Source organism: Scyliorhinus torazame, chromosome 10 (genome assembly GCF_047496885.1).
Source record: "Scyliorhinus torazame isolate Kashiwa2021f chromosome 10, sScyTor2.1, whole genome shotgun sequence".
NCBI lineage: Eukaryota > Metazoa > Chordata > Chondrichthyes > Carcharhiniformes > Scyliorhinidae > Scyliorhinus > Scyliorhinus torazame.
Window position 1 is genome coordinate 215,630,093 of NC_092716.1, and position 20,209 is coordinate 215,650,301.

Genomic DNA, 20,209 nt, shown 5'->3' on the forward strand with positions numbered 1-20,209 from the left:
TGGGGTGGTGTTTGTGCAGTGTGTCCAGGAAGCTTTTCTAACACAGTATGTAGATTGTCCGTCCAGAGGAGGGGCAATATTGGATTTAGTATTTGGTAATAAACCAGGGCAAGTGAAAGATTTGTTAGTGGGGGAGCATTTTGGAGATAGTGACCACAATTCTGTGACTTTCACTTTAGTAATGGGGAGGGATAAGTGCGTGCAACAGGGCAAGGTTTACAATTGGGGGAAGGGGAAATACGATGTTGTCAGACAAGAATTGAAGTGCATAAGTTGGGAACATCGGCTGTCAGGGAAGGACACAAGTGAAATGTGGAACTTGTTCAAGGAACAGGTACTATGTGTCCTTGATATGTATGTCCCTGTCAGGCAGGGAAGAGATGGTCGAGTGAGGGAACCATGGTTGACAAGAGAGGTTGAATGTGTTGTTAATAGGAAAAAGGAGACTTATGTAAGGCTGAGGAAACAAGGTTCAGACAGGGCGTTGGAGGGATACAAGATAGCCAGGAGGGAACTGACGAAAGGGATTAGGAGAGCTAAGAGAGGGCATGAACAATCTTTGGCGGGTAGGATCAAGGAAAACCCCAAGGCCTTTTACACATATGTGAGAAATATGAGAATGACTAGAGCGAGGGTAGGTCCGATCAAGGACAGTAGCGGGAGATTGTGTATGGAGTCTGAAGAGATAGGAGAGGTCTTGAACGAGTACTTTTCTTCTGTATTTACAAATGAGAGGGGCCATATTGTTGGAGAGGACAGTGTGAAACAGACTGGTAAGCTCGAGGAAATACTTGTTAGGAAGGAAGATGTGTTGGGCATTTTGAAAAACTTGAGGATAGACAAGTCCCCCGGGCCTGACGGGATATATCCAAAGATTCTAGGGGAAGCAAGAGATGAAATTGCAGAGCCGTTGGCATGATCTTTTCGTCCTCACTGTCAACAGGGGTGGTACCAGGGGATTGGAGAGTGGCGAATGTCGTGCCCCTGTTCAAAAAAGGGAATAGGGATAACCCTGGGAATTACAGGCCAGCTAGTCTTACTTCGGTGGTAGGCAAAGTCATGGAAAGGGTACTGAAGGATAGGATTTCTGAGCATCTGGAAAGACACTGCTTGATTAGGGATAGTCAGTACGGATTTGTGAGGGGTAGGTCTTGCCTTACAAGTCTTATTGAATTCTTTGAGGAGGTGCCCAAGCATGTGGATGAAGGTAAAGCAGTGGATGGAGTGTACATGGATTTTAGTAAGGCATTTGATAAGGTTCCCCATGGTAGGCTCCTGCAGAAAGTAAGGAGGCATGGGATAGTGAGAAATTTGGCCAGTTGGATAACAAACTGGCTAAGCGATAGAAGTCAGTGAGTGGTGGTAGATGGCAAATATTCAGCCTGGATCCCAGGTACCAGTGGCGTACCGCAGGGATCAGTTCTGGGTACTCTGCTGTTTGTGATTTTCATTAATGACTTGGATGAGGGAGTTGAAGGGTGGGTCAGTAAATTTGCAGATGATACAAAGATTGGTGGAGTTGTGGATAGTGAGGAGGGCTGTTGTCGGCTGCAAAGAGACATGGATAGGATGCAGAGCTGGGCTGAGAAGTGGCAGATGGAGTTTAACCCTGAAAAGTGTGAGGTTGCCAATTTTGGAAGGACAAATATGAATGCGGAATACAGGGTTAACGGTAGAGTTCTTGGCAATGTGGAGGAGCAGAGAGATCTTGGGGTCTATGTTCATACATCTTTGAAAGTTGCCACTCAAGTGGGTAGAGCTGTGAAGAAGGCCTATGGTGTGCTAGCGTTCATTAACAGAGGGATTCAATTTAAGAGCCGTGAGATAATGATGCAGCTGTACAAAACGTTGGTAAGGCCACATTTGGAGTACTGTGTACAGTTCTGTTCGCCTCATTTTAGGAAGGATGTGGAAGCTTTGGAAAAGGTGCAAAGGAGATTTACCAGGATGTTGCCTGGAATGGAGAGTAGGTCTTACGAGGAAAGGTTGAGGGTGCAAGGCCTTTTCTCATTAGAACGGAGAAGGATGGGGGGGCGACTTGATAGAGGTTTATATGATGATCAGGGGAATAGATAGAGTAGACAGTCAGAGACTTTTTCCCAGGGTGGAACAAACCATTACAAGGGGACATAAATTTAAGGTGAATGGTGGAAGATATAGGGGGGATGTCAGAGGTAGGTTCTTTACCCAGAGAGTAGTGGGGGCATGGATTGACCTGCCTGTGGAAGTAGTTGAGTCGGAAACATTAGGGACCTTCAAGCCGCTATTGGATAGGTACATGGATTACGGTAAAATGATATAGCGTAGATTTATTTGTTCTTAAGGGCAGCACGGTAGCATTGTGGATAGCACAATTGCTTCACAGCTCCAGGGTCCCAGGTTCGATTCCGGCTTGGGTCACTATCTGTGTGGAGTCTGCACATCCGCCCCGTGTCTGCGTGGGTTTCCTCCGGGTGCTCCGGTTTCCTCCCACAGTCCAAAGATGTGCAGGTTAGGTGGATTGGCCATGATAAATTGCCCTTAGTGTCCAAAATTGCCTTTAGTGTTGGGTGGAGGTGTTGACTATGGGTATGGTGCTCTTTCCAAGAGCCGGTGCAGACTCAATGGGCCGAATGGCCTCCTTCTGCACTGTAAATTCAATGATAATCTATGATTAATCTAGGACAAAGGTTCGGCACAACATCATGGGCCGAAGGGCCTGTTCTGTGCTGTATTTTTCTATGTTCTATGTTAAGAGAGAGACACTCTGCTATAGGGTCACCAAAGGCCCCGTCCCCTTCAGGCTCCACCCTGTGGTATTACCGAGCTGGAATACCGGGAGGCCGCTGCATTCAACTTTAAACTTGCTCATCTACTGCTTTGGCAGTACTAGGTGACATTCTATATTCCTCTGCCTTGAATTGCCACATGCATTGAAGCTTCCACGCAATTTGTCAGGTACCCAGCTATGCTAATATATCACTCCTGCTTCTGTCATAAGCTACCTCAAATTTTAAGATTAAATCAGATATTTGGCTCCTCGTTAGCCAACTTCGCCAGGCCTGCACTGTCGTGATCTGCATGTGCACATCAATGTTTTCTAGTTAGCGGTACGACCTCCGACCAGCAGGTGGCGATAGAGCTCCATCATGTGACTGGAGAGATTCACCAGTTGGTAGTAAGTTGGTCGAGGGCAGTCTCACTAGAAGTAGCACCAGGAGAATTCACTGAATTAATTTGTTAATTACCATTTAAAAAAAAAAAAATTTAGAGTACCCAATTCATTTTTTCCAATTAAGGGGCAATTTAGCATGTTCAATCCACCTATCGTGCACATCTTTGGGTTGTGGGGGCGAAACCTACGCAAACACGGGGAGAATGTGCAAACTCCACACGGACAGTTAATTTGTATTATAATTTGTTAGTTATCTTTCCATGTGTTTGTCAGTAAATCATCTTGCTATTCAAAGAACTAGATGTTCTGTGTCTATCATTACCACGGCCATAACACAGAACATAGCTTGCACTTTTCAGCTGTATTTAACTTGGAGCCTCTCTCTCTGCCCATTCTTTAACTTCTGTTAACAATACCTTGTTCAAATTGTAGTTGCTTTTTGCCACTTTGACTTCAATCTACCTGGGACTTTTCTTTGCAGTCCTTGGTTTCTCGAATTACCTGTTCCATAGTGTCTGGTACTGTTTTCTGGCCATTAATCCATTTTCCTACATCTGTTTCTGCTTCTTGCAGAGCTGTGGGAGGTGCTTTCACTCAGACGCTGAGCTCCAACTGCCTTGGGTCTATACCTTTCTAATATTCAGCAATATAAACATACTAAAAACTACGCCAGCATCCTGACATCATCCCTTGGATGGTTTGTAGTTGAAATCTTCCATTCCTGGTTTTATTAGAGTTGCTGATAAGACTACGATTGATTGATTGATTTTGTCACATATACCGAAGTACAGTGAAAAGTATTTTCTGCGGCCAAGGAACATACATAGTAGACAAAAGAATAATCGACAGAGTACATTGACAATGGTACATCAATAAATAATGATTGGCTACAGTGCGGAACAAGGGCCAAACAAAAGCAGCATAGGGCATCGTGAATAGTGTTCTTACAGGGAAACGATCAGTCCAAGGGAGAGTCGTTGAGGAGTCTAGTAGCTGTGGGGAAGAAGCTGTTCCTATCTCTGAATGTGCAGGTCTTCAGACTTCTGCCTGATGGAAGGGTCTGGAAGAGGGCAAAGCCTGGGTGTGAGGGGTCTCTGACAATGCTCTCTGCCATTCTGAGGTAGTTCCTTGGTCTTTCGAACATTTAGAGAGAGGGTGTTTTTGGTACACCATGCAACCGAGTGATCTATCTCCTTTCTGTAGTCTGATTCGTCATTGTTTGAGATGCGTCCACCACAGTCGTATCATCTGCAACCTTATAGATTGAATTGGAGTTGAATCTTGCCACACAGTCATGTGTGTGTATAGGGAGTACAGTAATGGACTGAGCACACATGCTTGTGGGGCCCCGGTGTTGAAGACGTTTGTGGGGGAGGTGTTGTTACCTATCCTGACAGATTGCAGTCTGTTGGTGAGGAAGCCAAGGATCCAGCTGCACAGGGAGGGGTCAAGTCTAAGGTTCCAGAGTTTGGTTATTAGTCTTGTTGGGATAATGGTGTTGAAGGCGGAACTGTAGTCTATGAACAGCAGTCTGACGTAGGTGTCCTTGCTGTCGAGATGTTCGAGAGTTGATTGTAGGGCCAAAGAGATAGCATCTGCTGTGGATCGGCTGCCACGGTAGGTGAACTGCAATGGATCATGACCATCTGGAAGGCTGGTGTTGATCCATCTCATGACTAGCCGCTTGAAGCATTTCATGATAAGAGACGTCAGGGCTACCGGTTGGTAATCGTTGAGGCACGCTACCTTGTTCTTCTTTGGTACTGGTATATCGGTGGTCTTCTTGAAGCAGGTAGGGATCTCGGAGCGAAGAAGTGAGGTGTTCAAGATATCTGCGAATACACTCGCCAGCTGGTCAGCGCAGGCTCTGAGTGCTCGCCCAGGCTTGTCGCTTTCTGCGGGTTTACTTTCAAGATGGCAGTTCTTGCGTCCGAGGCTGTAATAGTGGGTATGGGTGTGTCCAAGGCTGTTGGGGTGGGTGGCACTGATGTATTGGCTGACTGTTCAAAGTGGGCATAGAACTTGTTCAGTTCATTGGGGAGGGATGCTCCAGACCCAGAGATTCCACCTGGCCTTGCTTTGCAGCCTGTGATCTCATGTAAGCCCTGCCATAGACGTCTAGGGTTTGTGTCTTCGGCCTGGGACTCTAGTTTGATCCAGTATTGACTTTTGGCATCCCTGATGGCTTTCCGTACGTTGTACCTGGATTTCTTATATAGGTCAGGATCATCAGACTTGGACGCCTCCGTCTGGGACTTTAGCAGGGAGTGGACCTTTTTGGTTGAGCCAGGGTTTCCGATTGAGGAACATCCGTATTGTCTTCTTTGGTACATAGTCCTCGACACACTTACTGATGAAGTCTGTGACGGTGTTTGCCTACTCGTCCAGGTTAGCTGCTGCGGCCTTGGATGTGGACCAGTCCACAGACTCCAAGCAGTCGCGAAGAGTGTCCACTGATGCCTCGGATCAGCACTGCACGGTTTTCTTGACTGGTTCAACACGCTTGAGTTGCTATTTGTCAGCCGGAAGTCAGAGTACAACTGGGTGAGTCTGCCTTGTAGTAAATAACATTAACGTAGGTAAATTACTGTGTTTTTTTACAGGTACACCGTGTGCTTATGCCACAATCAGATGACAAGATGTGCCAATCTAGACAGTCATTGGCTTTCTTTGTTTATCCGGATGATAATGTAATTGTCACGTGCTGCGATGGGTCTGAGAAGTACCCTCCCACCGAATCTCTGCAGTACTTAATGGAACGTTTCGATGCCACATACAAAATGTAACATTATTCTGATCCAATGAATGAATATAGCGGCAATTATGAGGAGAGGCTTCATGATTAAATAGAGAAGTCACAAAAATAAAGAACATTTAAACAGATTTCTGGAAGTTACAATGTGATTATTTAAACTACAATGTCTGAAAGCTGGTGGTGGAACATTTTGGGGGACATATGTGTGATGTCAGTGATAGTTTGGTCTCTTATTTCACTACATTCCCAGTTTCAGCCATGTTTCTGTGAGGGGGTACAATGGAAGGGCCAATAGGGTATTGCCACAAGGGAAGGACATTTGTCACTGCACCTTTGCGGTTGTTGTCTGAGGCCTACAGGAAGACTGACAGCTTGGCTGCAGGAAATGTTTGGAGCAATAAATGGGGAGAAAAGAATAAGGAATAAATTGGGAAGCGATGACCATTGAAACCAAAAAACAGCAAACTGCAGTTCCTACATATTTAAGATGTGTAAGTAAAAACTAAATGCTCAGTTGTTTTAGAATGTACCTTACAGGACTCAAGTCAAACATGACTGTTAACCTTCCTTGAGATGACTTCCTCTCTTTATCACACCTGTGTCTGTTTTGCCTGTTAACATTTTCAGTAAGAAGAACATCTCTGCCTTTTATGATCAAAGTGACTTTCATTGGGGTTTCTCCAATGGTTTGGTGATTTTACCCAATCAGCAGCTGAGTTACAAATGCTGATGGAATTCCAAATTTGTCAAATTCAGCCACATCCCACACCTAAAATAGACACTGGAAAATTGCCAATATTTGCTGCATCTGGTCAACATGTTAGCATCCTGCTGGCAGTTGAAGTGAGGACATCATGCTAGGAAATTACTCTGAGGCTTCTCAGTACATGAATATTTATCAGGGAACTGTTATAAGTGCTAATAGCAGCAATGGTAAGCTGTTACTAGGTGACTCTTCCCTGTTAGAGCTAACATTTCTAATCAGTGTACAGTGGCAAGTGTGGTTTGTAGGGCTGAAATCTCCACTCTACGTCACCAGAAGCAAATGTGATCAACAGCTGCACATCATTCGTGTATGTGCCTGATATCCAGGCAGCATGCACAATGCATACATCGTGGCACACTGAGGTTCCTGGCATCTTTGAGGCACTCCCTCGGGTGAGGGGTTGACTAGTGGGCGACAAGGGTTACCTGCTGAGCGCATGGCTAATGACGCCTGTCCAGAGGCGCCAGATTAATGGGGGAGAACCATTATAACGACGTTCGTACAGCAACCTGGGGCATCATAGAATCACAGAATTTACAATGCAGAAGGAGGCCATTCGGCCCATCGAGTCTGCACCAGCCCTTGGAAAGAGCACCCCACTTAAGCTCATGCCTCCACCCTATCCCCATAACTCCACCTAACCTTTGGATACTAAGGGGAAATTTATCATGGCCAATCCACCTAACCTGCATATCTTTGAACTTTGGGAGGAAACGGAGCACCCAGAGGAAACCCACGTAGACACAGAGAGAAAGTGCAAACTCCACACAGACCGTCACCCAAGGCTGGAATTGAACTCGGGACCCTCGAGCTGTGAGGCAGCAATGCTAATCACTGTGCCACCATGCCGCCCATCGAATGGTGCATCGGCATTCTCAAGTTACGCTTTCAATACCTAGGCCGCTCTGTTGGGGTGCTCCAATATAGCCCCAAGAGGGTCCCGAACATCTTGCTGGCCTGTTGCGTCCTGCAAAACATCGTGTAGCAGCGAGAGGACATGTTAGAGGAGTAGGTAGAGGCCAGGCTTCATCTGACGAGAAGGATGAGAATGGTGTCCAGGAAGAACTGGGCATGGACCTAGGCTTGATGGGCAAGCTGCCGAACGTATGCCCCAGGGCAGCTGAACATGGGGCGACCTCATCACCTCCCAATATTCCAACGAAGAGACCTGGCAATCGGAAGCTTTGCTGCCCTGTTCCACCTCTGCATTACCCCGCACACTTCCAAATGGAACCCTTTTCCCCATAGGCCCTCACACCGTCCCTGTACCTTTAAGAAATGGGTGTTTATCACTGCAGTGATGTCAGAGTGTGGGTGGAGCTGGGCTGTCTGTCAGATTTTAGTTTCACTTTGAGAAAAGCATTGGTGTGGTTGTATTTTTTTGGTTTTGTTTCAGTGTTGGAGCTGCAGTCAGCCACAATGTGTAATGTTGTTCTCTCTGCCATGTAAAGACTATCTCTTGATCATTTGGTGAATTCAAAGTTATAACTGTACTCAGTAGTGAATGTAAACCTGATGTGCTTCTGTTAAAAGTTTTTTTAAAGTCTTATGGATGTTAAAAGGAAAGTAAGGATTACTTAGTGTTGTATTCTTTCGGGGTTGTATTTGAATTAATGGGTGCTAAGATGTTCACTGTATGTTTTAAAAAGGTTAACTTGAGTTCATAGAATAAACATTGTTTTGCTTAAAAATAATACTTTTCCATTTCTGCTGCACCACACCTGTAGAGTGGGCTGTGTGCTCCCCATATCTATTAAAGGTTGTGGGTCAGGTGAACTCCATGATACACTTTGGGGTTTTCTAAACCCTGGTCCATAACAAATTAGGGTTCAAGGGGGATAAAAGTCTATCTATTGGATTGGCTTAGTGAACTTAAATACAGTGAAGGTTGAACATATTGTGGTCGCTTTTCATGTGTGGCATTCCAGTTTAAGTGGGGAGTGTGTTGTGGACAATGGCTCTTTCAGAGGCTCTGAAGTTTTTGGGGGTGGAGACGGTCACACGCAGTACCTTACGTTCAGAGACTAAAAGCAGACTGTTAGATTTGGCAAAAACATTGCAATTAACATTACCTGAAAAAGGTGAGGTAATTATGGCGGTGGCTAAGTATTTAAAGTTGCTTGAGATACAGTTTGACTCATTGGAAATGGCAAAAAATTCAGTTACAAATTAAACAAATGGAACATGAGAGAGAATTAAAGCAGCTTGAATACGAAAGAGACAGAGAGGAAAAAGAAAGAGAGAGAGAGGAAAAAGAAAAGGAGAGAGAAGAAGGGAGAAAAGAAAGAATAGCCCTAGCAGAACAAAAAGAAAGAGAAAGGGAGATACAGATCAGGGAAAAAGCTAAAGAGAGAGAGTTTGAACTTCAGAAAACGGCCATGAAACATGACAGTCAGATAAAATTGGTAGACGTAAAGGGAAACGTACAATTGGATGAGCATAGTGAGAAAGAGCATCATAGTCGAAGGCTTGGTGTGGATCGATTTAAATATGTCCAAGCATTGCCAAGGTTAGATGAGAAGGACGTAGAAGCCTTTTTAATTTCATTTAAGAAGTTGGCTAAACAAATGAAATGGCCACAGGACATGTGGGTATTACTGATTCAAACAAAGCTGGTAGGTAGGGCTGGTGAAGTGTTTGCATCACCACCAGAGGAGGTATCTGGGACGTATGAGGAGGTGAAAAAATCCATCTTAGGTGCATATGAACTAGTGCTTGAAGCCTACAGACAAAGGTTTAGAAATTTAAGGAAAGAATTTGGTCAAACATACATGGAGTCTGAAAGGCTCAAACAGAATAATTTTGATAGGTGGATAAAGGCTTTGAAAATAGACCAAACGTATGAAGCTCTGAGAAATTATGCTTTTGGAGGAGTTAAAAGTTCAATTCCTGATGTAGTGAGAACTCATGTGGAAGAGCAAAAGGTTAAAACTGCGAGATTAGCAGTAGAAATGGCAGATGATTATGAATTAGTTCATAAATCAAAGCTTGGTTTCCGACATCAGTTTCAGCCTGTGAGGGATAGAAACTGGGGACCTGAGAAATACTCAAGTGGTAAAGGTAAAGGTGATCTGATGGGAGATAATAAGGGGAGTGTACCTCAGACTAAAAAAGAAATCCAGGAGGGTGGAAGAAACATGAAAAGTTTCAAATGTTTTTACTGTAATAAATTAGGCCATGTAAAGTCACAGTGTTGGTGGTTGAAGAAAAGCACTGGGAAGGCTGATGTGGTAAAACAGGATAAGACAGTGGAGTTTGTTAAAGTGGTAAAGGAAAGCCCAAGTGAAGCAAATGAGCTGCAAAAGATTGTACAGCCTGTTCAAGAGGTGATTGATAAGAAGGTGCCAGATGCCTTTAAAGAATTTACTTGTGTGGGTAAAGTTTACTCATGTGTATCAGGAGGAGCAGGTAAGGAAGTCACAATTTTAAGAGACACAGGAGCTAGTCAATCATTAATGGTAAGAGATGAGGAGTTATGTAGTTTGGGAAGAATATTGCCAGAAAAGGTGGTAATATGTGGAATTCAGGGTGAGAGGAGTAGTGTTCCATTATATAAGGTAAGGTTGGAAAGTCCAGTGAAGAGTGGTGCAGTGGTGGTAGGAATAATAGAGAAGTAGGAGTAATAGAGAAACTATCTTGTCCAGGAATACAGTTTATCTTGGGTAATGATATAGCTGGATCGAAGGTGGGAATGATGTCTACTGTGGTTGATAAGCCAGTGGAAAATCAGACAACTGAAGTGTTGAAGGACGAATATCCTGGGATTTTTCCGGATTGTGTCGTAACAAGGTTGCAAAGTCACGGGTTAAGGCAAGAGGAGAAATCAAAGAGTGAAGATGGAGTTGAAGTGCAATTATCAGAAACAATTTTTGATCAGATGGTTGAAAAAGAACACGAACAGATGGAGGATGCGGCGGATATTTTTAGTTCAGGAAAATTGGCAGAGTTACAACAAAAAGATATAGAAATAAAACTGATGTATCAGAAAGCATATACGGAAGAGGAATCTGAGTGTATACCAGAGTGTTATTACCGTAAAAGTGATGTCTTGATGAGAAAATGGAGACCTTTACATATGCAGGCAGATGAAAAGTGGGCAGAAGTTCATCAAGTAGTATTGCTGGTAGGGTATAGAAAGGAGGTGTTGCGAGTTGCACATGAGGTACCAGTGGGAGGTCATTTGGGAATAAGGAAAACTCAAGCTAAAATCCAAAAACGCTTTTTTTGGCCTGGACTACATAAAGATGTAATTAAATTGTCAATCATTTCACACATGTCAATTGATAGGGGAACCTCAAGCAGTGATAAAACCAGTGCCCTTAATACCCATTCCAGCATTTGAGGAACCTTTTACAAGGGTCCTAATTGGTTGCATAGGACCGCTTCCTAAAACGAAAAATGGGAATCAATATCTTTTGATTACAATGGATGTGTCTATTAGGTTTCCAGAGGCCATTCCAGTACGTAACATTAGAACTAAAAAGATTGTGGAGGAGTTACTTAAATTCTTTACTAGATATGGACTACCCACAGAAGTACAATCGGATCAAGGATCAAATTTTATCTCAAGGTTATTCAAAGAAGTTATGGATAGCTTGGGAATAAAACAATTTAAATCAACTGCGTACCATCCATAATCGCAGGGAGCGGTAGAAAGGTGGCATCAGACATTAAAGACAATGTTGGGGGCTTATTGTCACAATTATCCAGAGGATTGGGATAAAGGAATTCCATTTGTACTGTTTGCAATTTGGGATGCACCTAATGAGTCAACCAAATTCAGTCCTTTTGAACTAATTTTTGGTCATGAGGTAAGAGGACCACTTAAATTGATTCAGGAAAGATTGGTGAGTGAGAAATCGGAAATTACATTATTGGATTACGTGTCAAATATTAGGGAACGATTAAATAGAGCAGGCGAATTGGCTGGACAACATTTAAAAGTTGCACAAAATATGATGAAACGGGTAGCGGACAAGAAATCCAAAGTTCGTAATTTTACCAGTGGAGATAATGAAATGAAATGAAAATCGCTTATTGTCACGAGTAGGCTTCAATGAGGTTACTGTGAAAAGCCCCTAGTCGCCACATTCCAGCGCCTGTTCGGGGAGGCTGGTCCGGGAATTGAACCGTGCTGCTGGCCTGCCTTGGTCTGCTTTAAAAGCCAGCGATTTAGCCCAGTGAGCTAAACCAGTGGTAGGTGAGCCTTTAAAAGCAAGGTTTTGTGGACCTTATCAGAAAGTGAGGTGAATTATGTGGTATAAACACCAGATAGAAGGAAGACTCACCGAGTGTGTCATGTGAAAATGCTTAAAAGGCACTTTGAAAGGGAAGGAGAGAAAAAAGAGGAGGTTTTAATGATTCTAACTCAAAGTGACAAACCAAATCCAGATGACTGTGAATTTGACATACCTCAAATTAAATTGGAAAATGAGGATGTTCTTAAAAATTGGGATAAATTGTTGAGTTACCTGCTAGAGGAAAAACGGACTGACCTGAAAGAGGTATTGACATCACATGGGCAAGTTTGTAGAGATAAATTGGGAAGTACTAAAATGGCTATACATGATGTAGATGTGGGAAATGCTGTTCCAATCAAACAACATCCATATAGACTTAACCCTTTAAAATTACAAAGAGATTGAGAGTATGCTTAAAAATGGCATTATTGAAGTGGGTTGCAGCCAATGGAGCTCACCCTTAATGAAGGTACCTAAACCAGATGATACCCAACGGTTGTGTGTGGACTATAGAAAGGTTAATGCAGTTACGGACTCATATCCTATCCACGTTTGGAGGATTGCATTGAGAAAGTGGGACAATCAGCTTTTATTTCCAAACTGGATTTACTTAAAGGTTACCGGTAGGTACCTTTATCCGAAAGGGTGAAGGAGATTTCAGCTTTTGTGACTCCAGATGGTATATACCAATTCAAAGTTATGCCATTTGGCATGAAAAACGCCCCAGCCACATTTCAACAGTTAACTAACAAAGTTGTTTCAGGATTACCCAATGCAGTATACATCGACGATCTGGGAATTTTCAGCCAGACATGGAAAGAACATTTAAAACATCTGATGGAGTTATTCGATCGACTTCAGGAGGCGGGTGATAAAAATGAATTTGGAAAGGCCCAAGTCACTTTCCTTGGCCATACAATCGGACAGGGTCGAATGGTCCCACGGGATGTGAAAACAAAAGTTATTGGGGAGTTTCCGATACCCTCGACACGACGGGAAATAAAGCGATTTCTTGATATGAATGGATTTTACTGGAAATTTGTACCGAATTTTAGCAGTGTGGTCGCTCCACTGACGGACTTGCTCAAGAAGCGTAACAAATTTCAGTGGACAGCAGAGTGTCAACAGGCATTTGACGGCCTGAAGGCTATGTTAACCACTGCTCCTGTGTTAGTCATCCCAAATTATACCAAACCATTCAAAGTGGCTGTTAATGCGAGTGATGTGGGCGTGGGTGAGGTGCTTCTACAAGACGACGACGAAGGGCTAGAGCGGCCTGTGGTTATTTTTCAAAGAAATTGAATTCTCACCAGACAAAGTATTCAACGATTGAGAAGGAGACTTTGAGTTTGGTACTGGCTTTGCAACATTTTCACATTTATGTGACCAGCAATCCGTCTGACACCATTATATATACTGATCATAATCCGTTGATGTTTTTGGAGCAATTCCGTAATAACAATGCAAGGCTGTTTCACTGGAGTTTATTGTTACAGCCATTTCATTTAAAAATAATACATGTGGCAGGATGGAAAATCGTGATAGCCGATGCTTTGTCGCGACTGTGGTGAACAGAAGCAGGTTGGAGGAAAAAGAACAAAATGGACTATATTATTATACCTGTTTGCGTGTGTTGTTTTTTGAAATGAAAAAGTATATTTACTGTGTGCATTTCTTAAAGGATAGTGAAAAGGTGAAAAATGAAACCATCTTGAAGTTGATGGGGTTTTTTTTTTTCTTGGGGGGAGGTGTCATGTGAGAGTAGCTTTAAGAAATGGGTGTTTTTTTATAGAATAACTGTAGTGGGTGTACCTTTAAGAAATGGGTGTTTATTACTGCAGTGATGTCAGAGTGTGGGTGGAGCTGGGGTGTCTGTCAGCTTTTAGTTTCACTTTGAGAAAAGCTTGGGTGTATCTGTGTTTTTTTGGTTTTGTTTCAGTGTTGGAGCTGCAGTCAGCCACATAATGTGTAATGTTGTTCTCTCTGCAATGTAAAGGCTATCTCTTGATCATTTGGTAAATTCAGAGTTATAACTTTTCTCAGTAGTGAATTTAAACCTGATGTGCTTCTGTTAAAAGCTTTTTTAAAATCATATGGATGTTAAAAGGAAAGTAAGGATTACTTAGTGTTGTATTCTTTGGGGGTTGTATTTGAATTAATGTTGCTAAAATGTTCCCTGTATGTTTTAAAAAGGTTAACTTGAGTTCACAGAATAAACATTGTTTCGCTTAAAACAAATTTAGAACATAGAACATCGAACATTACAGCGCAGTACAGGCCCTTTGGCCCTCGATGTTGCACCGACCTGTGAAACCACTCTAAAGCCCATCTACACTATTCCCTTATCGTCCATATGTCTATCCAATGACCACTTGAATGCCCTTTGTGTTGGCGAGTCCACTACTGTTGCAGGCAGGGCATTCCACGCCCTTACTACTCTCTGAGTAAAGAACCTACCTCTGATATCTGTCTTATATCTATCGCCCCTCAATTTAAAACTATATCCCCTCGTGCTAGACATCACCATCTGAGGAAGAAGGTTCTCACTGTCCACCCTATCCAATCCTCTGATCATCTTGTATGCCTCAATTAAGTCACCTCTTAACCTTCTTCTCTCTAACGAAAACAGCCTCAAGTCCTTCAACCTTTCCTCATAAGATCTTCCCTCCATATCAGGCAACATTCTGGTAAATCTCCTCTGCACCCTTTCCAATGCTTCCACCTCCTTCCTGTAATGCGGCGACCAGAATTGCATGCTGTAGAGTGGGCCGTGTGCTCCCCATACCACAATTCATTAAACGTTTTGGGTCAGGTGAACTCAATGATATACTTTGGGGTTCTCTAAACCCTGGTCCATAACAATAGGCACACCATTTTCCGAATCTGTATTCATTAAATTAATAAACGTAGCAACCTGCGCAGTTGAGCGCAGATTTAATGACACAATCTACCCTCAAATAGATTGTGTACCCATGGGATCCCTTAGGTCAAGCGCATCCTAATATTTTTGTTGGTTTACACGAGAGAGACATGTTTTTTCAAATGTTTCTTTACGATTTTTCAGATTGTACAGAACAAAGATAAGCATGAACACACATCGAAAACAAAAATATATATACATGGTTTGCCTTTATTATTTACATCGTAAGAAGTCTGACAACACCAGGTTAAAGTCCAACAGATTTGTTTCAAATCACTAGCTTTCGTAGCACTGCTCCTTCATCAGGTGAATGAAGAGGTAGGTTCCAGAAACATATATATAGACAAAGTCAAAGATGCAAGCCGATACTTTGAATGTGAGCCTTTGCAGGTAATTATGTCTTTACAGATCCAGAGAGAGGGATAATAACAGGTTAAAGAGGTATGAATTGTCTCAACCAGGACAGTTGGTTGGATTTTGCAAGCCCAAGCCAGATGGTGGGGGGTGAATGTAATGCGACATGAATCCAAGGTCCCGGTTGAGGCCGTACTCATGTGTGCGGAACTTGGCTATAAGTTTCTGCTCGGCGATACTGCGTCGTCCCGTGTCTTGAAGATCAGAGATGCCTTGCAGAACGCTTACCCGAAGATCAGAGGCTGAATGCCCTTGACTGCTGAAGTGTTCCCCAACAGGAAGGGAACATTCCTGCCTGGCGATTGTCGCACGATGTCCGTCCATCCGTTGACGCAGCGTCTGCATGGTCTCGCCAATGTACCACGCTTCGGGACATCTTTTCCTGTAGCGTATGAGGTAGAAATCATTGGCCAAGTCACAAGAGTATGTACCACATACCTGGTGGGTGGTGTTCTCACGTGTAATGATGGTACCCATGTCGATAATCTGGCACATCTTGCAGAGATTGCCATGGGTTGTGTGGTGTCGTGGTCGCTGTTCTGAAAGCTGGGTAGTTTGCTGCAAACAATGGTTTGTTTGAGATTGCGCGGTTGTTTGAAGGCAAGTAGTGGAGGTGTGGGGATGACCTTGGCAAGATGTTCATCTTCATCGATGACATGTTGAAGGCTGCGAAGAAGATGTCCTAGTTTCTCCGCAGATTATTTGCATCAGTTGTTTTTCGTTATTTACAACGGTTACAGCTTCTTGTTTAACTTTCCCATCTCTAGCTGGGGCCCTGCCCCCCTCTCCTCCTTTTCTTCCTGACGCTCCTCCCCCTCTGGTCTTCTGGCCTGCCCTCTTTCCTCATCAGTTCTTAATTCCTGTTCCTGTTTGGTTGGCGGGACGCTGTGTATTATGTTGTTTGTTGGGCATTATCTGCCTCCATGTCTCTTTATTCCCCCCTCCGTCTCCCTTTTGTTTGCGTTCATTGTTGTACCGTGGCTTCCATCTACCTTCCTCTGGCTTATTGGCTGTTGGCAAAAACAGATCTTGGAACAACTGGGTTAATGGATCCCATACTTTGTGGAAACCCTCTTCCGAAGCCCGGATGGCGAATTTAACTTTCTCCATCTGGAGAAATTCCGATAGGTCGGCTAGCCAGTCTGCAGCTTTGGATGGTGCTGCTGATCGCCAACCGATCAGGATTCTCCAGCGGGTGATTAGGGAGGCAAGGGCGTCAGCCCTCCTACCCGTGAAGAGATCTGGCTGTTCTGATACCCCGTGACTGCCACTCTCAGGCATAGCTCCACCCTCATCCCCACCACCATGGACATTGCCTCGACGAAGGCTGTCCAGAACCAGTCAAGTCTGGGGCAAGTGCAGAACTTTTGGGCATGGTTGGCTAGGCTTCCTTGGCACCGTTTGCATTTGCCTCCACCTCCAGGAAGAACCTGCTCATTCGAGTTCTGGTTAAGTGTACCACTTTCAGCTGCATTAGGCTTAGCCTTGCGCATCTGGAGGTGTAGTTGACCCTGTGCAGTTCTTCGCTCCAAACTCCTCACCCTATTTCAAACCTAGGTCTTCTTCCCACATTTCCCTTGTCTCATCCAGGGGTGTACCTGTCCTTCCTATTAGTCACCCATACAGGTCTCCGCAGTTTCCCCTCCCTAGGATGTCTGCGTCCAGTAAGTCCTCTAACAGCGATTATGGGTACATTTTGTTTCTCCTACGCATGACGTTTTTGACCTGCATATATCTTAGCTTGTTTCCCCCCATCAGCTGGAACTTCTCTGTTAGTTCCTCAAGTGTTGTCACCCTGTTGACTGTGTAGAAGTCTCTAAATGGAAATGTCCCCCCAATCCTGTCTCCACCTTTTTAAGGTGGCATCCATTATGGTTGGCATGAACCTGTGTTTGTTGCAGATGGGGGCTTTAGCGGACATTTCGGTTAATCCAAAATGCTGTCGCAAAGGGTTCCACGACCGGAGTGTTGCTATCACCATTGGGCTGGTTGCGTATTTGTTCAGTGGGGATGGGAGCGCAGCCGTGGCCAGGGCCAGGCTTGTGACTCCTTTACCCAACTCTTTACCCTTTCTGCAGTTGTAGCCCAGTGGTAATATTGCAGGGTTGGGAGTGCTCGGCCCCCCATGGTTCTCGTTCTCTGCAGCAGCTTTTGGGGAATCCTAAGGTTCCCTGCTCCTTGCGGGTTCACCGGGAAGATCTCACTTTTGCTCAGGTCATGTTTGTAGCCCGAGAAGGCTCCAAACTCTTACAGGTGCTGCATGATTCCCTTTGTGGGTCCGAGATGTGGAGGAGCAGGTCATCCGCACAGAGCGAGACTCTGTGCACTCTTGTCTCCTCTCCGAATACCTTTCAATTCTTCGTTGCCTTGAGCACGATCGCTAATGGCTCATTCACTAGGGCGGGCATCGCTGCCTTGTGCCTTTATGCAGCTGGAAGTATTTAGAGCTGAAGGTATGCATCCATATGCTCGCCGTGGGAGCGTGGAACAGGAGTTTCACCCAGGTGGTGAACCCTGCCCAAAGCCGATCCGCTCCACCTCTATGAGGTACTTCCATTTGACATTGTCGAAGGCCTGTTTCTACATCCAGGGAGATGATCACATCAGGTGTTCTCTCCCTGGATGGGGTTTGTTATCATGTTCAGCAGGTGCCTGATGTTTGATGTTAGTTGTCTACCCGTTTGGTTCGCTGCTACCACCTCTGATATGGAGTCCTCCAGTATCCTGGCTAGGATCTTGGCCAGTATTTTTGTGTCCCCGTTTAGCAGCGAAATGGGTCTGGTAGACCTGCATTCTGTTGGGTCTTTGTCTTTCTTGCGTACCAGCGGGATTGAGGCTTGGGCTAGTGTAGGCAGCAGGGTGCCCCTTGCCAGCGAGTCTGTGAACATGTCCCGCAGGTGCGGGGCCAGTGTTGTTGCAAATTTTTTGTAGAAGTCCACTGGGAATCCGTCTGGTCCCAGCACCTTCCCCGCCTGCATGGAGTTAATATTCTCCATGACTTCTCCCAGTTCTAGTGGTGCTTCCAGCCCCTGTTTTCTATCTTCCCCCACAACTGGTATCTCCAGTCCATCAAGGAACTGTCTTATCCCCAGGTCCCCTGCCGGGTGCTCAGAGGTATAAGGTACAGCAGCAGAAGGTCTTGAACAAGGTCATTGATCTTTTCCGGCTCCGCTACGAGTTTGTCTTTGTTGTCTCTAATCTGAAATATTTCCCTTGTGACTGCGTGTTTTCTCAGCTGGTGAGCTGACTTTGTCTCCATGCCCGTACAGGGTCCCCCATGTATGGTGAAGTTGGTGCACTGCTTTCCTCGTGAAGAGCAGATCAAAGTCCATTTGTAGCTCTTTCCTCTCCGCCAGGAGTTCTATGGTCGGGGCCTCGGAATATCGTTGGTCTACTTTTAGTATGAAGTCAACTAGCTGTTGCCTAGCCACCCTCTCTTCCCTATCTCTGTGAGCCTTGTCGGCAATAATTTCACCCCTGATCACAGCCTTCAGTGCCTCTCAGACGTGGAGGGTGAGACCTCCTCATTCTGATTGTTAATCGTATACTCGTCTCTGGCCTGTGATATATACTCGCAGAAAGCCTAATCGGCCAGAAGGGCTGTGTCCAACCTCCATGATGGGCGGTGGGCACAGGCTGTCTCCAACCTCAAATCCGTGTAATATGCAGGGTGGTTGGAGATTATAATCGTGGAATATTCTGCTCTTACTAACGTCGAAGCCCCGATTTCTCCATTACAAAGAAGTTGATCCGAATATACACGTGTGGTATTATCAGGTATTGCGGTACCTAAGAGGCTGATGACCATTGGTTAAACCTAGGAGTTTACCATTGGCTGTTGATATGTAGCTCCGCCCTGACAGGCGGAGTATAAGAACCGGTGCCATCCCAGCAGCCTTCACTTTCTGTACCGAAACTGCTGGGGAACAAGTTCTAGTCGATTAAAGCCTTCAGTTATGAAATCACTTCGTCTTGAGTGTAATTGACCGTGTATCAACATATTGTGTACTTGGGAGAAGAAGGAGAACCATGCATAGCACGGTAGCATAGTGGTTAGCACAGTTGCTTCACAGCTCCAGGGTCCCGGGTTCGATTCCCGACTTGGGTCACTGTCTGTGCGGAGTCTGCACATTCTCCCCGTGTGTGCTTGGTTTCCCCCGGGCGCTTCGGTTTCCTCCCACAGTTCAAAGATGTGCGGGTTAGGTGGATTGGCCATGCTAAATTGCCCTTAGTGTCAAAAAAAAGGTTAATTGGGGTGACTGGGTTAAGGGGATGGGGTGGAGGAGGTGTGTGCTTGAGTGGGATTCTCTTTCCAAGGGCTGGTGCAGACTCGATGGGCCAAATGGCGGCCTCCCTCTGCACTGTAAATTCTATGAATTCTATGAATGGGTCTACTGCTCCCTCTCCTACATGAATATGCCGAGTTCTTTCGCCATGTTGGAGGTCTTCCCTGTTTTGGGGATCGACCCATCTGTCCGAGGGACCTGTATGCAAAGAAAGTCCCCCTCGCATGATCAGTCAGTGGGTATCTATGTCGGGGATTTCCGCCATGGTCTTTTTTATAAACTCTGTGTCGCCCGTTGGGCGCATACACATTAACCAGGACTACCAGTGCCCCATCCAGGACACCGTTGACCATGAAATACCATCCCCCTGGGACCATGACCATCTCGTTGTGGTAAACATCGTCCTCTTATTCAACAGTATGGGCTATCCCGCCATCCCATCCAGCCCTTCCTTACCCGCAGTCGGTTCTTCTCCCACAGGTGCGTCTCTTGGAGGAAGACTATGTTGGCTTTCATACTTTTCAGGTGACGAAGACTGTGGATGTTTTTACTGGGCTGTTAAGCCCACTGACATTCCAGGTGACTATCCTGATAGGGTGTTTTTGTCCACCATACTTACCTGGTGGACGCGTTCCTGCACTCCGGGATTTCCCTTTGTTAAGAGGCCCTCCAAA

General features: G+C 44.9%; 1 protein-coding gene across 1 annotated transcript in view; it reads left to right on the forward strand.

The window, feature by feature from the left end:
- LOC140384563 (uncharacterized) overlaps positions 1-6,037 on the forward strand; it is a 65,401-nt gene extending 59,364 nt beyond the window's left edge. The window contains exon 8 of the mRNA XM_072466369.1: positions 5,758-6,037. Within this exon, the coding sequence (XP_072322470.1) occupies positions 5,758-5,940 (183 nt within the window). The 3' untranslated portion in view covers positions 5,941-6,037. The remainder of the gene's footprint in view (positions 1-5,757) is intronic.
- Positions 6,038-20,209: the final 14,172 nt, after the last annotated feature.